The sequence below is a fragment of the Oryx dammah genome, unplaced genomic scaffold (genome assembly GCF_014754425.2).
Source record: "Oryx dammah isolate SB20612 unplaced genomic scaffold, SCBI_Odam_1.1 HiC_scaffold_14, whole genome shotgun sequence".
In the NCBI taxonomy this organism is placed as follows: Eukaryota; Metazoa; Chordata; class Mammalia; order Artiodactyla; family Bovidae; genus Oryx; species Oryx dammah.
In genome coordinates, this window is record NW_024070198.1 from 40,652,073 (window position 1) to 40,671,799 (window position 19,727).

A 19,727-nucleotide genomic window follows, 5' to 3' on the forward strand; every position below is an offset into this window, starting at 1 on the left:
CCACTGGCAATGCTTGGAAACATTCAGGTGATGGCTGGGCTAGTCCGTAGGTCCCAGATGGCTTAGCATGGATAGCTAGAAGGCTGAACCTACCTGGTCCCTCTCCCTGGCTTCCCTTGCCACGTAGTAATTGGACTTATTACCTGGTGATTCAGGCCCCCAGGCGGCCTGTCAGATGCTACAAAGGCTTCTTATGACCTAGCCCCAGAAGTCCCAGAACATCACTTCTGCTTACCCTACTACAAAGAAGCCACTACAGCCTACATTCAAGGGGGGAGAAGCAGACTTTTTGTCTCAAAAAAACATGGACTTTTTATTTCAACCTACCACTCCAAACCTCTAAAGTCTGTCACACACCTCTATTCTTTATTATACTTTTCATTTTTCTTTTATGTGAACACTGCTCATAGGAACAAATATTTTTATACAAAGAAATCTGCAATTCCACAGCTTCTGCATTGACCTTGACTAAAGAACCCTGGCTCCCTCTCTAAAGACAGTGTAAAAGTTAGAATTATGATGCAGACAACACACTGTCTTGTGTTTTCCAATGCACCTAAAATTTAATTGGATATCATGTACCTGGGCCCAGGGCTTCCCTGATGGCTAGTTGGTAAAGAATTTGCCTGCCAACGCAGGGACATGGGTTCAGTCCCTGGGTCGGGAAGATCCTCTGGAGTAGGAAATGGCAACTCAATTCAGTATTCTTGCCTGGGACATCCCATGGAGCCTGGCAGGCTAGTCCATGAGGTCACAAAAGAGTTGGACATGACTTAGCGACTAAACAACAACCTGGGTCTAAACCCTAGACCTGCCCAGAGACTCTAGAACATAGCCCCTTAAGGGGCTTACAGTCTATTAGGGGAAGGGAACAGCACATGAAATAAAACAAAGCTATGTCCAATTCTATGGTATAAAAAGGTATACTGACCATAAGGACTAGAGGAGGGTAGCAGTTGGTGGGGGATATGGGGTGTGAGAATGCGTTTTGGATGACAACTCCTTGGGTGGGCAGTTCAACACTGATGCCCGCCTCCTGCCAGCCACCGTCAGCACAGGAATGAGGCACAGACTCACTCAATTCCCCTGGGGGATCTCCACTGGAAACAAACAGAAGGCAATGGCACCCCACTCCAGTCCTCTTGCCTGGAAAATCCCACGGACAGAGGAGCCTGCTGGGCTGCAGTCCATGGGATCGCTGAGGGTCAGACACGACTGAGCAGCTTCACTTTCACTTTTCACTTTCATGCATTGGAGGAGGAAATGGCAACCCACTCCAGTGTTCTTGCCTGGAGAATCCCAGGGACGGGGGAGCCTGGTGGGCTGCCGTCTATGGGGTCGCACAGAGTCGGACACGACTGAAGCGACTTAGCAGCAGTAGCAGCAGCAGAGGAGCACAGAGTGAGGTAAGCGCAATGTGCTTTTAGAACACAGAGTTCTAGAGCAGCGGTGCCCAACCTTTTTGGCACCCGGGACTGGTTTAACAGAAGACAATTTTCCACAAGCCCGGGGGAAGGGAAGCAGGAAGGTTTCAGGATGATTCAAGCACATTACATTCATTGTGCACTTTACTTCTATTATTATTACATCAGCTCCTCCTCAGATCGCCAAGTGTGAGATCCCAGAGGTTGGGGACTCCTATTCTAGAGGAAAAGATGTTTTGGGAATGTTTATGACTTTGATTTTTGAGAACAGATGAGTTTGGTTTTTTTTTCTTCTCTTCAGAGAGTTGAAGAATTAAGTGGCCGATAGTCTCACTGTCCAGATAACTTCTGTTGATAATTTTTTTAAATAATGATAAAGTACATGGAAAACTACAGAAAGATATAAAATGCAAAGGAACAGCTTTGCCACCTTAGTTTGCAAAAGGTAACCACTTTTAGGATTCTTAATGATGAGAGTCTGAAACAAGTGGAATACAGATGGAGGAAAAATTGACTCTAAACATACATGCTTGAAGAAAATAAAATGTTAAGACCACATGTTATGTGATCGATTTATGCAAAATGTCCAGAATAGGCAAATTTATGAAGACAAGAGATTTATAGACAGAGTGCAGGTTAGTGGTTGGATAGGGCTTAGGGTTTAGAGTGGATGGAGGGGGCAGGGACTGCTACTGGGTTGTGAGGACAAAAATGTTCTAAAACCAGATTGTGGTGATGGTCGCACAACCCTGAAAATGGACTAAAAAACAACGGATTAATTACACACTTTAAGTGGGTGAACAGCATGATATGTAAAATATATCTCAGTAAAGCTGTTTTACCAAAATGAAACCAACAGCAGGAATTCAGAGAGGAGGAAGCAAGCCTGGAAATGCAGGTAAAAGGCCTGGTCCCCTGAGGCTTTGAACATTGGTAAAGAGCTCAGGGTATCAGATCTCGAAGGCAGTGGAGAGATGACTGAGAAATGGACAAGTGGTCTTGAAGACATGGAAGAGATCTGAAGGAGAGACTGAAGTGGGGACACAGACAGGCGCCTGTAGCAGAAAGCTGGGCAAGATGCAGAGAGTCAAGAGGCCAGATGGTGATCAGTGACTGATGAAGGCAGAGCCTGTGGGGGTAAAAGAGAAGAGAAACCCTAGGTTTCTTCCTGATTAGTAAAGGTGCCATCCAGGAATTACATGGACAATAATTTTAGGAGCTGTTTTCAGTTCAGTTCAGTTCAGTCGATCAGTCGTGTCTGACTCCTTGAGACCCCATGGACTGCAGTACGCCAGGCCTCCCTGTCCATCACCAACTCCCGGAATTTAGTTTACTCAAACTCCTGTCCATCGAGTTGGTGATGCCATCCAACCATTTCATCCTCTGTCATCCCCTTCTCCTCTTGCCCTCAATCTTTCCCAGCATCAGGGTCTTTTCAGATGAGTTATTTCTTTGCATCAAGTGGCCAAAGTATTGGAGTTTCAGCTTCAACATCAGTCCGTCCAATGAACACTCAGGACTGATCTCCTTTAGGATGGACTGGTTGGATCTCTTTGCAGTCCAAGAGACTCTCAAGAGTCTTCTCCAACACTACAGTTTAAAAGCATCAATTCTTCGGCATTCAGCTTTATGATCCAACTCTCAAATGCATACATGACTACTGGAAAAACTATAGCCTTGACTAGACGGACCTTTGTTGGCAAAATAATGTCTCTGCTTTTTAACATGCTGTCTAGGTTGGTCATAACTTTCCTTCCAAGGAGTAAGCATCTTTTAATTTCATGGCTGCAGTCACCATCTGCAGTGAATTTTGGAGCCCCGAAAAATAAAGTCTCCCACTGTTTCCCCATCTATTTGCCATGAAATGATGGGAACAGATGCCATGAACTTAGTTTTCTGAATGTTGAGTTTTAAGCCCACCTTTTCACTCTCCTCTTTCACTTTCATCAAGAGGCTCTTTAGTTCCTCTTCACTTTCTGCCATAAGGGTGGTGTCATCTGCATATATGAGGTTATTGATATTTCTCCCGGCAATCCTGATTCCAGCTTATACTTCACCAGCCCAGCGTTTCTCATGATGTACTCTGCATATAAGTTAAGTGAGCAGGGTGACAATATACAGCCTTGACGTACTCCTTTTCCTATTTGGAACTAGTCTGTCGTTCCATGTCCAGTTCTAACTGTTGCTTCCTGACCTGCATACAGGTTTCTCAAGAGGCAGGTCAGGTGGTCTGGTATTCCCATCTCTCAGAATTTTCCAGTTTATTGTGATCCACACAAAGGCTTTGGCAATCAATAAAGCAGAAATAGATGTTTTTCTGGAACTCTGTTGCTTTTTCCATGATCCAGCGGATGTTGGCAATTTGATCTCTGGTTTCTCTGCCTTTTCTAAAACCAGCTTGAACATCTGGAAGTTCACGGTTCACGTATTGCTGAAGCCTGGCTTGGAGAATTTTGAGCATTACTTTACTAGCATGTGAGATGAGTGCAATTGTGCGATAGTTGGAGCATTCTTTGGCATTGCCTTTCTTTGGGATTGGAATGAAAACTGACCTTTTCCAGGCTTGTGGCCACTGCTGAGTTTTCCAAATTTGCTGGCATATTGAGTGCAGCACTTTGACAGCATCATCTTTCAGGATTTGAAATAGCTCAACTGGAATTCCATCACCTCCACTAGCTTTGTTCGTAGTGATGCTTTCTAAGGCCCACTTGACTTTACATTCCATGATGTCTGGCTCTAGGTAAGTGATCACACCATCATGATCATGAAGATCTCTTTTGTACAGTTCTTCTGTGTATTCTTGTCACCTCTCTGTAATATCTTCTGCTTCTGTTAGGTCCATACCATTTCTGTCCTTTATTGAGCCCATCTTTGCATGAAATATTCCCTTGGTATCTCTAATTTTCTTGAAGAGATCTCTAGTCTTTCCCATTCTGTTGTTTTCCTCCATTTCTTAGCATTGATCACTGAGGAAGTCTTTCTTATCTCTCCTTGCTATTCTTACTCTGCATTCAGATGCTTATATCTTTCCTTTTCTCCTTTGCTTTGGGAGCTGTTTTACACATATGTTTAAAACAGGCCCATATGCTGTCCAACAAGCCACTGGTTATGTGCATCTGTGGCTTTTCAGGGAAGTTTAGTCCAAGAAACTTGGGGGAATGTTCAGGATACAGATGAACTACAAATCATGAGATTCCTAAACTGGTAGAAAGGGACCAGGGAGAGGACCAAGTAAAAGGATGTACAGTTTTCAGAAAGTAAAGTTTTCAGGTGTCAAATGCATAGTATTTATCCATTGGATTCAACAATTTTGGAAGAGTCACCAACAGCAAGCCTTTCAGGATGGTGGGAAAGGAGGTGCCCCACAGTGTGGTGGGAGGGCTCATGAGGAGACAGCAAGTGATTGTTACTTTAAAAGGAGGTAACTTGAGAAGGGTCACAGTAATTTTTTGAAGACGCAAGATGAACAGGGTTGAAGGGCAAGTGCTGGGTATGGAGAAGGGCTGACTGACAACAGAGACCCGGGGATAGGGACGCAGGAGACCAGAGCCTCTGCAGATGAGACAACTTTACCTCTGACATCAGAGGGAAGGAGTGAGAAAGGACGGGTGGAGAAGGGCAGGAAGAGGAACCAACTAGGACTCAGAACATCAAGGACGGACCTGACGGCCCAGCACCCATGGGAGCAGCATCACTTGACCCAAAGCTGCACAGGTTTTCTCTGTGGCAGTCAGCAGCCCTCAGGTACAGAGAAAGGACTGCTGCTAAGATAAATCCAGGGTTGGCGTTGCCCCAGAAAGTGGTCTGGCTTGGCTTGAAAGAGGATTGAATAGTTCCTTGTGTGTAAATCACAGGCTGAAGCACATAAAATTGCTGATATTTGACTATATCTTACCTACGAAAAGAGTTTTATATGGTACAACCTAATAAGTGTTGACCTGACTGGCTAACTTTACAGCTAAAAAAGATGCAGAGAACCATAATGATCTTTAAGCCATTAACAACCTAACTAAAACTTTCAATGGGACAGGGCTAGATAAAGCAGAAACTCTCCCAAGAACAGAAAATACAGAATAACTGCAATTATCTGTACATATGGCAATGAGTTTCCTTTAATCCAAGACAAACATGGCAAATTCATTAACTATCAAAAGCTACATTTTATTAAAAACAATCTGTCTTTAAAAATGTTTCATCATACAGTATATACAATACATGCTGCTTTCCTTTTTGGATTTCAGCATCCACATGAGTCCTAAAAAACAAAGGAGGGAAATAGCTGGTTAACAGTTTATAAATGGTAAATCAAAAGTTCATTTAAGAAGATGCATAAAGGAAACCTACCAACCAGCTCCTCCTCAGTGAGGAGGGCCCAAGTAAACCTACAGGATAGATCTTATGCCAGTTCTCCTCTTTCCTTCAATTACTTTGGAACAAAAGCTCAAATAATTGAAGCATATATTACGAGTTTACACTAAGTACTGAAAAGCTAATTTTAACTTTAACTCAGAATCCCATTTTACAGATTTACAGAGAAGGAAAACAAAGCAGAGTAAGACTAAAGGGGCAGAGCCAACAGGATCCCATCTCCTGATCCCCACCCACAGTTGTGTGCAGTACAGAATACCAGGTCATTTCTAAGATCCCTTTCCTCATCTCCTTTATAAAAATGGAGAATTATTTCATAAACAAAACACAGGTTTCAGAAATGCCCATTACCAACATCATTCCAAGGTAGTTCTATCTTAATTTTCCTTTTCTACTTTGTCTGCATAAAGTAAGCAAACCTAATGGGACAGTGAACAAAACTGATGGGAGGATTCAATATTCCATTATTTCATTTATCCATTTGTTGAGGGGGTGGGGAGAATGCCAAACCAAGAACAATCTCTGCTCTGTCTCTTTCAACTGCACATCTTAAGACCACCAAAGTAATCAATCCAAAGGTGGGAACTTGCAACCACTAGGTCATGTTCTGCCCTTCTCACCAGTGACACACAATTTTAAGAATGGGGCACTAGAGGGAAGCAAAATCCAAATTTCACCAGAAGATGAAAAAGTGAGACAGAAACTATGATAAATACATGCAGCTGTCCCATGGGAAATGTTACCTTCAGCTGGTGTCAAGCACTTAGCCTCTGCCGGCTCTGACTTGAAGTAATCACAGGCTCTGAGATCTCAAAGGTCCTCACAATCTCCTGGTAGAGAACAGAGAGCACGTGGGCACTGGGTTTACAGCAAAGGAATTCTTGGAAACAAACTGCCCGGGGGAACATGCAGGGCTTTACCTCCCAGTCTCGATAACTCAAAGCTATAATTGCTTGATTCCTAATTTGAGTGTTTTGGTCAGTTCCTCGACTGTCTTCATTAACAGGCTCTGTTTGAGAGGCAAAGTTTTCAAATCAGAAGAGGTAATCTGAACAGATGCCAATGAATAATAGGAGAGACACCTGTACCAAGCAGACGCTTCGAATATTGTATTTTTATTAGGAATTCATGCATTAGTGTTGTATTATTACAATAGAAAGTGACCCCGCTTGCTTCCATTAAAAAAAATATATATGGTAAAATAACACATTCCAATCATTGGAAAAACTCTGCATATCTATGAACCAAACACAGATTAGGTCTAGTGCGTCCGGTGTGAAAGTAAGAACTTTTTAAAGGAATCGGTAAATGCAATGAAAACACTTCATTCTGTACAGGCCTTAGAAGGCAAAGAGTAGTGGAGAATGTGAATCATTCAACAAAATTAAGATTCTCTCTGTATTAACCATGCTCTTTAATATTTACTGACATTTGTAAATTGTATGCAGTGTTCTTTTTTGACATCAATTTTCTAACTGTGAGAGATATTTAAATGAAACTTGTATATAAAAGAGGCAAAAAAATGAGAAAGAAAAAAAAAACAGATTCTGGAGAGGAAGAGCTGGCATTAGGGATAAAATAGAAAGAAGGAAACTACAAAAATAACTGTAATTACAGACTTTCTAAATTAAAATTTAAGGGAAACTATATCATTTCTTGTTATTCTTAACAGCAGTAGATGTTGAATCAATGACAGAACTGAATCCATCAGTTTTAAACTATGATCAAGTTTTCAGTATTTTCAGTTAGTTGAGGAAGACATTGTAAAAGTTCGTCACCTAAAATAAAAACTCAATTTACACTTAATAAAATATATTTCACACCCTCCAGTAACAAGTACATTTTCTTTAAAACTAACTTTTCTGGACATAGAATCATTTACCTATTATTGGCAGTCGGTCTTGGTCAAGTCTTATTCTTGCAAAACCATCCTGTAACACAAAGACTAAAATTTAGATTCAAAACCTTCAGCCATTGGATGAAAAAATTACTCAGAAAATTCTAAACCTTAGACAATCAAAATATACCATAACAATAACGAGGAGTGTATACAGACAAGCCTTCTCTAACATCTCCCTCTACATGGGGTATCTTTCAGGTTCTAATCAGCTCGCTTACCCAGGCACAACCTCATCCCCAAGATCTCTTAAATAAAACTACAACCGTCTTGGCCCTTTGACTGATTCATACTTTTTGAGCACTGCACATTTTATTATTAGGATTATTTTTTTGGCTGAGCCATGCAGCTGGTGGGATCTTAGGTCCTCCACCAGGGACTGAACCCAGGCCCTCAGCAGTGAGAGTGCAGAGTCCTAACCATTGGACTGCCAGGGAGTTCCTGAATACAACACATTTTATGAGGCATAATACTATCACTGACCGAATATCGTTGACAGAATATGTTTTAGTTACCATTTCTGAAAAAACACTTTTGTCAAAAAAACAACAACTTTTTGTCAACACAAGATTCGATTTTGTTAAAATCAAATTAATCTTAGAAGTGCAGGATTGCAACTGGACATAAGACTGAAGACAGCCTGGAGAAAATTCTCAAGGTACACTTCTGAGAATTTTTCTTTTCTTTTCTCCTAAACCATCTGTTTTGAAATTACTTCAAACCTGAGTTACAAGACTACTGCAAAGACCTCCCATACATTCTTTACCCAGGGTCACCAACTGTTCGTGTTTTGCCATATTTATATTACTGCTTTCTCTCTCTGAAAGTGAAAGTGTAGTCACTCAGTCGAGTCCGACTCTTTGCGACCCCATGGACTGGCTTCTCTGCCCATAGAATTCTCCAGGCAAGAATACTGGAGTGATTTGCCATTTCCTTCTCCAGGGGATCTTCCAAACCAGGGATTAAACCTGCATCTCTTGCATCTCCTGAACTGGCTGGCGAATTCTTTACCACTGTGCCACCTGGGAAGCCCTTTTCCCTATAACTTCGGTGTATGTTTCTTGAAAACCAAGGGTATTTTCTTACATAACAACTAACAAATTTGGGAAATTTAACATGTATATCACATAGTTACCTAATCTGTAAGCTCCAAAAATGTCTACAATGTAAAAGCAAGCACTTAAGTTTTTTAGCTAGTTTTTTTGGCCTGTGACTCATCAGTGTTTTGCTACAATGGGTCTAAAACACATACTGGTTAGTACAGATTCCTTAGCCACCTCTCATCTATACCTGTTATTATTTACTCTTTTAAAAGCAAAGAAAAACAGAGAAATAATCTTAAATCTTACCCTTATAATAAAAGAAACATGAAAGATGTTTTCCACTGTCCGGGGGAAAGAATGTGGATCAACCACAAAGTCAAAGAAGGACATTGGAGTATCAGCTAAAGACAAAAGAGGAAAAAATTCTTCAATAGAGGGAAAATTACTTTTGCTCATCAATTAAGACCAATATTCTCTAGTGTTAACCAAAGAAAGGAAGTGGGCATTCAACCTGTTATGGGATGGAAATCAATACAACCCCGCTGGAGGACAACCTGGTATATCTATTAAAAATCTGCATGCCCACTTCCCTGGCAATCCTCCTTTAAAAAGCTGTCCTACAGAAATATTAGCACACGTGCACGAAGTGGTGTGCCCAGATTTTTCACTCCAGCAGCTTATACAAGAGAAAAATGCTATAAAGAACTTGTCCACTAAATAGAGGATTTGTTAAATGTATGATACAGTCACCCAATGGGAATCACTGAAAAGAGTAAGTAGGATCTGCATTATCAATATGGGAAAATGTCCAAATGGACAAGTCATCTTGCAGAAAAATGTGTATATTATTTTGCTTTGAAAAAAGCAAAACACCACCATCATCAACAACAACAAAAATCCCAACTACTTAGTTGCATATTTATTATGACTGACATAGACATAAAAAAGTCTGAAAATACACACATCACATTTTATAAGTGGCGACCTCAAGGGAGTGAGGTCAGGTAGAACAGGTACTTGACTTTTTACTTTTCTCACATCTTTGGCATGTATTATTTTGTAACAGAAAAAATATCCCATCTTTGAAAAATAAAAATGAGAATTTCTTTCACCACTATGGTGGGATGGAAATGTTCTCATGGGATTTCTTAGAGAGAAGTCTCATAAAAGACATGTCAAGAAAAATCAAAATGATTCAAGCATTACATATATGCCTTTTAAATAAAAATAGCTTCTCACTGCAAGTGACAGAGGCCTAACTGACAAATACAGATTGTTCCATTTTAAGCCTGGTATCGCACTTACGATCTTCTTGAAAGTAAGTTTGCAACAATCCCAAGATTCTTTCTACTTCTTTTTCTGTTGCTTCTTGATGAGACTCTTCCATTCTTTTTAACTGAAAATATAAAGCTGTTATCAAGCAGACTGACCTACTTGCCTGCCTGTTAACCTTTTCTGCTGTCTTCCCCAGCCAGACTCCTCGAAATATCTTTTACTTAGGATTTCTAACAGTTTTTATTCCTGTCTTAAAATTGATAGTTAAAAAAGATTTTTCTAGCTTTAGTAACATTTTCATATGAATTATCTAAGAGAGGAGTAACATGACCAAATCCATCATTTTTAGGTTGAATGTAAAATAGCAAATTATAAAAGGGGCAGTTTAGAACAGTGGTTCTCACCTGGGAGTGATTTTTCTGCAGCGCCCCCCACCCCCCATGAGACATTTTCTAACACTTGGTTGTCATACCTGGGACGGGAGGGGGGAACATGAGAGGAGGCTGTTAGCATCTAGTGGGAAGAGGCCAAGGATGCTGCTGAACATCCTACAATGCACAGGAGAGCCTCTCACAGCAAAGAATTATCCAGCCCCAAATGCCGAAAGTGCCGAAGTTAAGAAACCTGTTTTGGGAGGACTAATCCATACTACAGAAATGAGGTAAGAACTAAGACAAGTGGGCCATCCAATAAAATGTTTAAAGACTTACACATATCAAAAATGATTCAAACATTAAATGACTACTTTTTAAGTGACAGAACCTGACTCCAGACCCAAATGCTGAGAAAAGACGGCCAAATTACATGTATATGATACTAATGGCTATTTTACATTAAGTGTTTTTAAAAAGTAACATTTGAACAAACAAACCTGGGCAGGCATTGCCTGCTGCTCTTCTATCATACGAACTTTTCTTGGACGTTCAATTCGTGGCTTTGGCACAGGGCACTCTCCTTGTATTGAACCCAACCTAATGAAAAATATGCTTTCATGTCTTTGTTTTTAAAACAAACTAATTGCACTAACTGAAAGCAGTTCCCACAGCATCCTCAAATTCAGACCAGGCATCAGTGGTATATGAGTGACATCAGACCAAGATTCTGCCCGGTTTGTGACAGCCTTTCTGCTCCTTCTGTGTTTCTCAAAGAATTCAACCAGATTCCTCAATACCTTCGTATTTTACTCTCAGTACTAAGTTAGTCAATATGCCTGTGGTCCTCCCAGCTAGCCTGTTGTCTGTTTCACAGAGCCAGCTTCAGAGATCAGGGGAAGGACGAACGTGTGTCGGGGATGGGGATGAATAACCCCACTGAAGTTAAAAAAGCCTTTTGTTCTGGGGGTGCCAGAGCAGAGCCCCACTGCCTGAGATTCCAGAACACACCTGTCTTACAAGGTAACAGGTAAGGCAGAGGCCATGGGATTCCTTTCCCTTTTGGACTCCTTCCACCTCCCAAAAAAGCCCTACAGCAACAGACATACCAGGCAGAAACAACCAGGGCCTAGAGAATTTAGTCCCCTGTGGTCCCTGCACTGGAGGAAATCAAAGTATACAGTAGAGATCCCATGTGTGCACTGAGTTGCTTCATTCATGTCTGACTCTTTGCAGCCCACCAGGTTCCTCTGTCCACTGGATTCCCCAGGCAATAATTCTGGAGTGGGTTGCAGGGATTGAACCCGAGTCTCTCACATCTCCTGCATCAGCAGGCGGCTTCTTTACCACTAGGGTCAACCAAGAAGCCCAAGCAAATCTTACCAGATGGAAAGAAAACATGGGGGAAAGGACACTGCAGGCCAAGGCAACAGCAAGTACAAGGCTGCAAAGTTGTAAGTAAATCACTGTGGCCACAAATTGGGCTAGATGATGACAAAAGGTTTAAGTTATGTAACCCAAGGCTATCTTTCTTTCATTTTTTTTGGACATGCCTCGAGGCTTGGGGGATCTTAGTTCCCCAAGCAGGGATTGAACCCACACCCTCACCAGTGAGAGCTTGGAGTCCTAACCACTGGACCACCAGGGAATTCCCAAAAGGCTATCCTTAGATCCTGCATTTATGGTGGAGCCTAATTCAACAGCAAAAAAAAAAAAAAAAAAAAAGATTTAGACTTTTCCTATAATAAAGAAGTTTGATCTTTTTGCTGTAATATACAGTGATTCTGGGCACCTGAATTAAGGTAAGTCTTGTTAAAAACAGATGCCTTGGGAAATACAAAGAAAACCCAGGTGCCTGGCCCTGCACCACAGACTTACTAAATCTCCATCTCCAAAGCCTTCTGAGGCACGACCAATCTCAGGAGGTTTAGAAGGGCACTCAGAATAGACAAATGCCCTAAGCTATCCACTTAAGGAAGAAACCACTTGAGTGGTTGCCCTGGAGAAATTATCTCCTGGATATTTTAAAGGCTGTCTTACAAAAGAACCAGTAAGAGTTGTTCTTAGCCTCTTCATAAGACTAAGCTAGGAAATTAAGACAGAAGCCAATTCCATTTGAGTATAAAGAAAAGCTTTTCAAAATCAAAGCTGTATCCAAAAAAGATGAAGTGGGCAGTTTATGTGACAGTGACTCAACGAGTCTTCAAATATAGGACAGCGATCATCTAACAGGGAATTATATATAATAAATGGCACTTTACATATATTGGTAGAATCTTAAGATACGTTTCATAGGAGGTATCATCCTCCTACGTAATAAGGACTTTTAAAGATGATAAAGCCAGACATTATGTCACAGACCTAAAGTCTCCCACGCTAGAAAGCAAAGATGCCAGCAGAGTGCCCTGCTAAGGAGGTCGCAGCCCACGGCCTTTCCTGCTCCAGTTAAGCTGGATGAGGATCCATCCACAAGATACTATGGGCTTTTAAATCAAACTTTAGAAAGTCTCCGAGCAATGGCATCATGACTGTCTGCTCTACAATACCAAATAATTGTTGTCCCTACAATAAAATACAATTTAAGGTTTACAAATGGCTGGTCTGTCGGATTTTCAAAATAATCTTACAGAAAGTGGAATGTATGGGTTTTATTAAAGGTGTTTTCTGCTGTTTTGCCTGATATTTTCCAGGAGTCATAGACTATGAGTTCAAAATCAGAACTATCTTCATCACGGATGAGTTCTTCAGCTTCTAGCGGATTTACACCCATATGAGTCAGCTACAAAAACGAAGGGAAACAGAAACCCCAGTTAAGCCACGAGCAATCATTCACAGCACTCAATTGTCTCTATCACTACACAACAGGCCAGAGGCAAAGTCTGTTTTCAGTGTCCTAACATGTTGGCTCAATTTCTAATTACAAATTTCCTGTTTCCAAAGGCACCTTCTTTTTGGCAGAAACTATTCTTCAAGGTACTCATGACTTTTCGGTGAGAAAGTGAGATGATCCAGACCAAAGGGTCTCAACCAGAGCAATTTTAAACTGCCTGCCCCCCCGGCCCCGGCATTCTATCTCGAGACACTTTTGATCGTCACAACTGGGTGGATGGCAGGGAGGGCCGTGTTACTGAATGCTGTAGAGGGCATTTAGTTGGTAGAGGCCAGGATAGTGCTCAACATCCTACAGCAGGTGCCCCCCACAACAGAGACTCAACCAGCCCAAAATGCACGTAGTGCCAAGGCTGAGAAGCCCTGCTTTAGCCCCCTGCAGGCTGAGGGGCGGGCATACCAGAACTTAGCTCGCTGGGCCTGATCACACACATCTCATTTTTAAACTATCAGCAATGCTGAATTAGCATAAAAATAGAAATTCACATCCCTAAGCAAACGCTCTGGGATAGAACATGGAAGTTTAGCTAGCTTTCAATTTTCATTTCTAGCCAACCTCCTGGAGACCCCTGATTAGCCTGCAGATTAGGATTTCCAGGGAGCAGCACCTAGCATCAGGGAGAGATTGACTCATCTTAAAGGTGACTTCCTGGGAAGAGTTGGCGGAAGTCTAATAATTCTCTTATCTCAAGCTATCTTGCAGAAAGTGCATTAAATTTGCTTCTATGAAAGTACATTTTTATAACATTATAAAATTATGAAATGCCTAGAAGTTATCAAATTAAAACAGCAATACCATATATAAACAGTAATCAAAAAGCTCTGAGAGCTTAACCCTTTAAAGGCAGTTAAACTTTGAAGAAAAGAGAGGCTGCCAGAACCCAGTCAGAGAGACACGGTCAGCTCTGTTCCATTCTCCTGCCAACCGTTCTACCACTGCACACTTGGAGGAAGACATTTCAGTTTTTATGTGGTCAAATCTACCAATTTTTTCTTTATAGTCCTTATATTTGGGGTAATACTTGAAAAAATCCTCCCGCCAGAGTCTAGACAGCTATTAAATTGGGGGTCAGCATGGACCGCTTTAAGACTTAACAGAATTTAAAGTACAAAGTTCACCCTGATAAATAAAAGTAATTTTTAAAAAGATTACCCAATATATAGTCAACTTTATTTATTGAGCATTTTCCAAAATGCACTACACTTCAAGTTTAAAAAAAAAAAATTTAAGGTTTAAAATTTAAGTTAAAAATTTTTTTTGTAAGTTAAATTTTTTAAAAAACCTAAGGTTTTGAAAACATCAAAAACCTCATCTGCCTCATGCCTTTACAAAATAATTTATCTTTTTGGATCTCACGGTACTAAATCATTTTAATAACCTTTTAACAAACAGAAAGTTAATGTCCTAACAGAAATGCTAGGACAGAGGTTGGCTCAAAGTAAAACCAAGATAAAGGAAAAAAAACAGTAAAATACAAAGTTCATCTCATTGTGCTTTTGGGGGGCAAAAAATTCATCAAGCCAAAGTTTCAAAATTTCAGGTAACCACCATTCAATCATTAAGAGGCAAAGACAGTTGAATAAAACAACAACAAAAAACAAAAGCAGAACCCCAGTCATATTCATATGGTTCTCATAATATTCTCAAAGACAAATCAAAACATGCCCCTCCCCCAGACGTAACTCATATCCAGCTGTGCTTTGCCTGCATGTGGACTTCTGCCAGCCTAGGACAAACCTCCGGGTCACTGAGAATGAACTCCTGAACTGACAACCGAGTGAGGGGAAAAATGGCCATTTGAAATAAACAGCACCCTGAGTCTTCGAAGGCTAGGAGGTTTTCAAACTGCTCTCAACTCCCAACCTAGATTCCACCACATAGTCCGACTGTCATGTGTTTAATCTGGTAAGATCTCTCTGGAGGAGTCTCAGGCCCAAACAAAAGGGAAAATGAAGTGAAAACCATCTGCATACGGATATAAGCAAAGTGGATAATTTTACAATATGTGACAGATGAAACATTTTTTATTACGATTCTGTAGCTTTGAACTTACCAGAGTTTCCACGTATCGTAACATATCAAACGAGTTCAGGTCAGAACGCAGCTGCTTTGCCTTCTCTTTGCCCAAATCTGAAGCCAGAACAAGAAAGTGGGCATCTAGGACTGCCTCTCTTGCTCGGGACACTATTCGAAAAAGAAGGAAAAGACATACATTACAACATACATGTTTATCCACAGGCATTTTCCCAAAACTTCCAACTGCACTTAACTCCCTATTTCCCATTGGACCAAAAGGAAAAAAATCTCAAACACACTCATCTCTGTGTAAAAACAGGTTCCCCTGGTCAGCTCACCAAAATCTGAAATCAAAGCTGACCAGTCTTCCTAAAAAGCCAGCTCTCTCTACTACACTGTTCCTGCTTCTGGGAACTGAATAAAAATCTCTTCATTAACAGCAGTTTAACAAAACCTCCATCATCTCTAACACTGGCTGTTCGACCCTCAGACTCCAGTAACCCATCCAGGCACTATTAACACCTGTGTTGATGATGGAAGCCAAGCTGAATGCCCATGTGTGTAAGGCGCTGTGCTTGGGCGTGGCCAAGACCAGTAGGTAATAGGTACGTTGTCGAAGAGCTTCAGGTGCAGTTCCGTGCTGGGCAGGTAGCGGGAGAGGCAAACTCTGCCTGGCAGCACAGGTCCCACCAAATGAACAGCCTACAGGCAGCAGGGCCATGACCGCCAAGGATGGATGATCCAAAAAGGTTCACCTTTTAACATTTAAGATAAGCTACAGACAAGAAAGGATTTAAATAAAAGGAGACAAGAAGGAAACAGGGCCAGGAAACAGGATGAGGTTTGGGGAGGTGAGGGGGAGGGTTCATTAGAGGAAGACACAGCAGGACTGAGGGGAATCAGTTTGACCAGACCCCGAAAGGGAACAGGCAGTGTGGAACCGTGCTCAGGAACACCAGCAAAGGCGAACTGAAAAAGTAGCCAAGAGACAAATCCGGCAGGCAGAGTTCAAACACACAAATGCCTCTGCCTGGCTTGCTCCTCAAGCCATTTCATTTGAATTTCTGATTGCCCAAACATTCCTCAGGCTGATGAACGCACTGACTCCAAATTTTGTATTCATATGCATAATTTTCTCCCCAGTTTTATTTCAGGAGAATTACTGTGACCATGACAATGAATGAGAGACAAGAGGCAAAAGCTAGGGACTAGTTCCTGGGCTGTTCTAGACCTCCCCTCCCCGCCGCCAGCCTGTCACTGCCACGAAAGCTGTGAGGAAAGTGCCCATCTCCCACGGATGGATTCACGCCTCTGAAGAGTTGCAGAACATGCAGTCTGTATATATGGAGGATACAGAATCCTCTGTTGGCTGACTGTCTCCTAGGGCCCTGGTTGAGTGAATAACTGCCTTAAAAAGGTGACCCAGCTAGCATAGTGGAACTGGCCAAGCAGGAAATGATCTGTTAATCAACAACTTTTCAGCGGTGGGTGAATAATAGGGGATAAAAGGGGTCAAGAGCAACCCTGAAGAGATAGCCTGGGCGGGGGGTTCCCAGCTCAGAAGAGAAGAAAAAGCTAGAGAGAGTGGAGGAGGGGTTGCACCAGGTGAAAAGAAAGAAATGTTCTGGTTCTCAGAGAACATGTGAAGTGGTGGTGTCCAGGCAGCGGCCAGCTCTGTTGACTTCTTCACCTGCATGGGTCTGCACTCTCCTCTTCTGCTCCCATAGAATTTAAAGAAAGGCCAGGAGGGAAAAGTAGTCTGAGGACTTGTCCCCGGGCTCTGTGACCCAGTGCCCATACCACGAGGGGCTGCCTGACCTGTCCTGTCTTCAAACACAGAGACCACTCTTAGCACTAACACTGCTGCTGCTTTTCATTCAAACCAAGCTTTTATTTCAGAGCCCCCTTCGCCCCCAACAATGCTAGAGTTCAGTGCTGAGATTCTTCTCTTTCTCAGGCCCCTCCCCTCACTGGAGACCAACAGGGCCACCTGTAGACCCGGCCATCCCCACTGGGTTACATTAGGTGGACCAAAAGCAAGGAGCTTAGGGACGGGGAGGTCGGGAGGAAGGCAGGAAAAGAAACAGGATGTCAGAAGCCAGCTCAGTTCTTTCTTTAATACATCCAATGCATCCTGGGTAGTCAATAGAGTAGAAAGATAAGACATAAAAATTCTCAGCAGTCAATACAATAGAAATATAATACACAGAAAGTTCTCAAACTTGAACAAGCAACAGAATCACCTGGGGCCCTGCTCCCCACCCGCAAATAAAGCCCTTACTACTTGTTTGTACTTGTGAAAGTGAAGTCGTATCCGACTCTTTGGGACTGTAGCCTACCAGGCTCCTCCGTCCATGGGATTCTCCAGGCAAGAATACTGGAGTGGGTTGCCATTTCCTTCTCCAGGGGATCGTCCCTGACCCAGGGATCGAACCCAGGTCTCCCGCATTGCGGGCAGACGCTTTAACCTCTGATCCATCAGGGAAGCAGTACTTAGGGACTGGTAAGTGCACAATCATAGTAGTGGTGCTACAAGGGAAAAGGTTCCAAAACTAGAAAGCATTCTTATAAATATGGGGGTTGTTTAGTGTCAAGCATTCGGTTCTCACGCAAAACTAATTAAAATTACCCTAAAATATATGATCACAGAAAGCTTCCTTTCATAAAATAATGAATTACCTTCATTAAAGAGAGTGTTGGCCTCTTCAAGGACCTCTGTTAACTTGTCGCTGGCATTCAATATATCCTCCCGGTTTTCTATTTTTAAAAAATACAAGTTTGGGGAAAGGTGCTCATCATAGGCTAACAAGTCATTGACAGAGTAACCAGCTGCAGCTGGAGAGCCAAGTCCCAGCCCCCACCCCCACCTCCGCTCCCCGGTGGAATTATTTTCAGCTGTATTTCTTTAACCAAAACGGCCTGACAACAGAAAAGAGGACTACCCCTTTAGCAGAATGAACTTGAAAAGGGGACCCACTTCGCTCCCCCTAACCTTCACCCATGGGCTTCCACGCCTTCTGCAGCCTCTGAGGAGCGCTCTTAACAGAAGGACTCTCCAGCTCTGCAAGCCATTGCAGAGCCGGGCCACCCAGAGTTTCAGAATAGGTAGGTCCAGGGTGCTCTGGGGAACTTTGCATTTCTGGCAGCTGCCGCGGGCGGGCGACTGCCGGCGGGGAACCGCTGGATGTAAGAAAATGCGCCCCAGCTCCTCGTGCCTCCTCTCCCCAGCTTCCAGACCGCGCCCGGCCTCGGGCGGTCCCGCCCCTGGGGGGCTCGCGCACCCCCGCCAAGGTCGTGCCTTGCGACCCGCACTACAGATGCGCGAGCGCCTCGTAAACCCCGAACCCGGGCGCGGCCGTGCGGCGCGGGGCTGGTCCCGGGCTCCACGAACCAGCCGGGCCGCGCAGGGCCTACGCGCGGTTCCCGCCTCGCTCCCCTGCCTTACGTTGGACCGAGTTGATAAGCGCCCGGTACTGATGGCGGATCTGGCGGCACAGGCTGGGGTCGGTCTCCTCCTCCAGGCTCGCCGGGTCTATCATCTCGTCCCCGGAATCCGACGGTTCGGTATCCTCCAAGCCCGGGCGCTCTGGGGCCTCCCTGCGCTCGGGCGCGGCGCCGCGGCGGGACCCGGGCGACAGCGGGGACCGCGAGCGGGAGCGGGAACGGGTGCGATCCCGGTGCGGGTCGCGGCCCCGGCCCCGGCCCTCGGGCCGGCGGCCGCTGCTGTCCCCGGACATCGCGCCAAGCCTCCCTGCAACTTTGGAACGGCGGAAGTTCGCGCCAGAAACTGAAAGCCCTGCACACCGTGAGCGCCTGCTCCCCGCGGAACGCGGCTCCCTTGCCGGCGCGAGCGCACAGCGACGCCTGTGGCTGGAGGCCGGCGGCAGGGGCCGAGGCCGGGGGCGCAGTGGTTACAGCGCCGCCAGGCGGGCACCGGGCGGCTCAGGCCCCTGACCTTGCACGCCCCTGACGTTGGATACCCTGTGATCCCACTTTAGATGCTTAGAATCTTCGTGGTCTGGTCCTCCGTGCCCACCCCATTAGACTTTCACCTTCCCCGGGGTCTCCCTGGCTCTCCCTGACCCAGCCACACCCTTAAAACAAATACTTAGCATTCTTCCAGATGGAAATTCATTTCAAGCTCCAGACAGAAATATCTGGGACATTGCCAGGTAATGGGCACGCAGACCGTGTTTGTTGATCGAGTCTCCTGCAGTTAAGCAGGATGCGCGGTGGATATGGAGACAAGAGATGAGATTCTGCCACTCACTATCTGTGACCTTAGTTTCTTGAACCATTATGGCAGGGACCCAATGGAGTTTATGAACAGCTGGTAATCCCCCCTCTACTTTTTTTTTTTTTTTTCGAAAGTGAAAAAGTGTTAATCACTCAGTCCTGTCCAACTGTTTGGGACTCCATGGACTCCAGTAGCCTACCAGGCTC

General features: G+C 43.6%; 1 protein-coding gene across 1 annotated transcript; it reads right to left on the bottom strand.

The window, feature by feature from the left end:
* Positions 1-5,518: 5,518 nt before the first annotated feature.
* NSMCE4A (NSE4 homolog A, SMC5-SMC6 complex component) lies at positions 5,519-19,123 on the bottom strand. Its single transcript, XM_040254907.1, has 11 exons — positions 18,730-19,123; positions 17,964-18,041; positions 15,322-15,452; positions 13,006-13,157; positions 10,879-10,978; positions 10,038-10,128; positions 9,039-9,133; positions 7,675-7,723; positions 6,713-6,801; positions 6,536-6,622; positions 5,519-5,679 (listed from the first exon to the last, which is right to left on the bottom strand). The coding sequence occupies exons 1-10, from the start codon at positions 19,019-19,021 to the stop codon at positions 6,548-6,550; spliced, it is 1,152 nt and encodes a 383-aa protein (XP_040110841.1). The 5' UTR covers positions 19,022-19,123; the 3' UTR covers positions 5,519-5,679; positions 6,536-6,547.
* Between the last annotated feature and the right edge of the window lie 604 nt (positions 19,124-19,727).

Excerpts from the sequence above, each read along its gene's own strand:
- NSMCE4A (XM_040254907.1), bottom strand. The coding sequence starts at position 19,021 with ATGTCCGGGGACAGCAGCGGCCGCCGGCCCGAGGGCCGGGGCCGGGGC. Across the intron at positions 9,134-10,037 it reads AACTTACTTTCAAGAAGATC|CTGATACTCCAATGTCCTTC; the intron begins GTAAGTGCGATA and ends TTTTGTCTTTAG. Across the intron at positions 6,623-6,712 it reads TGAGTTATCGAGACTGGGAG|GAGATTGTGAGGACCTTTGA; the intron begins GTAAAGCCCTGC and ends GTTCTCTACCAG.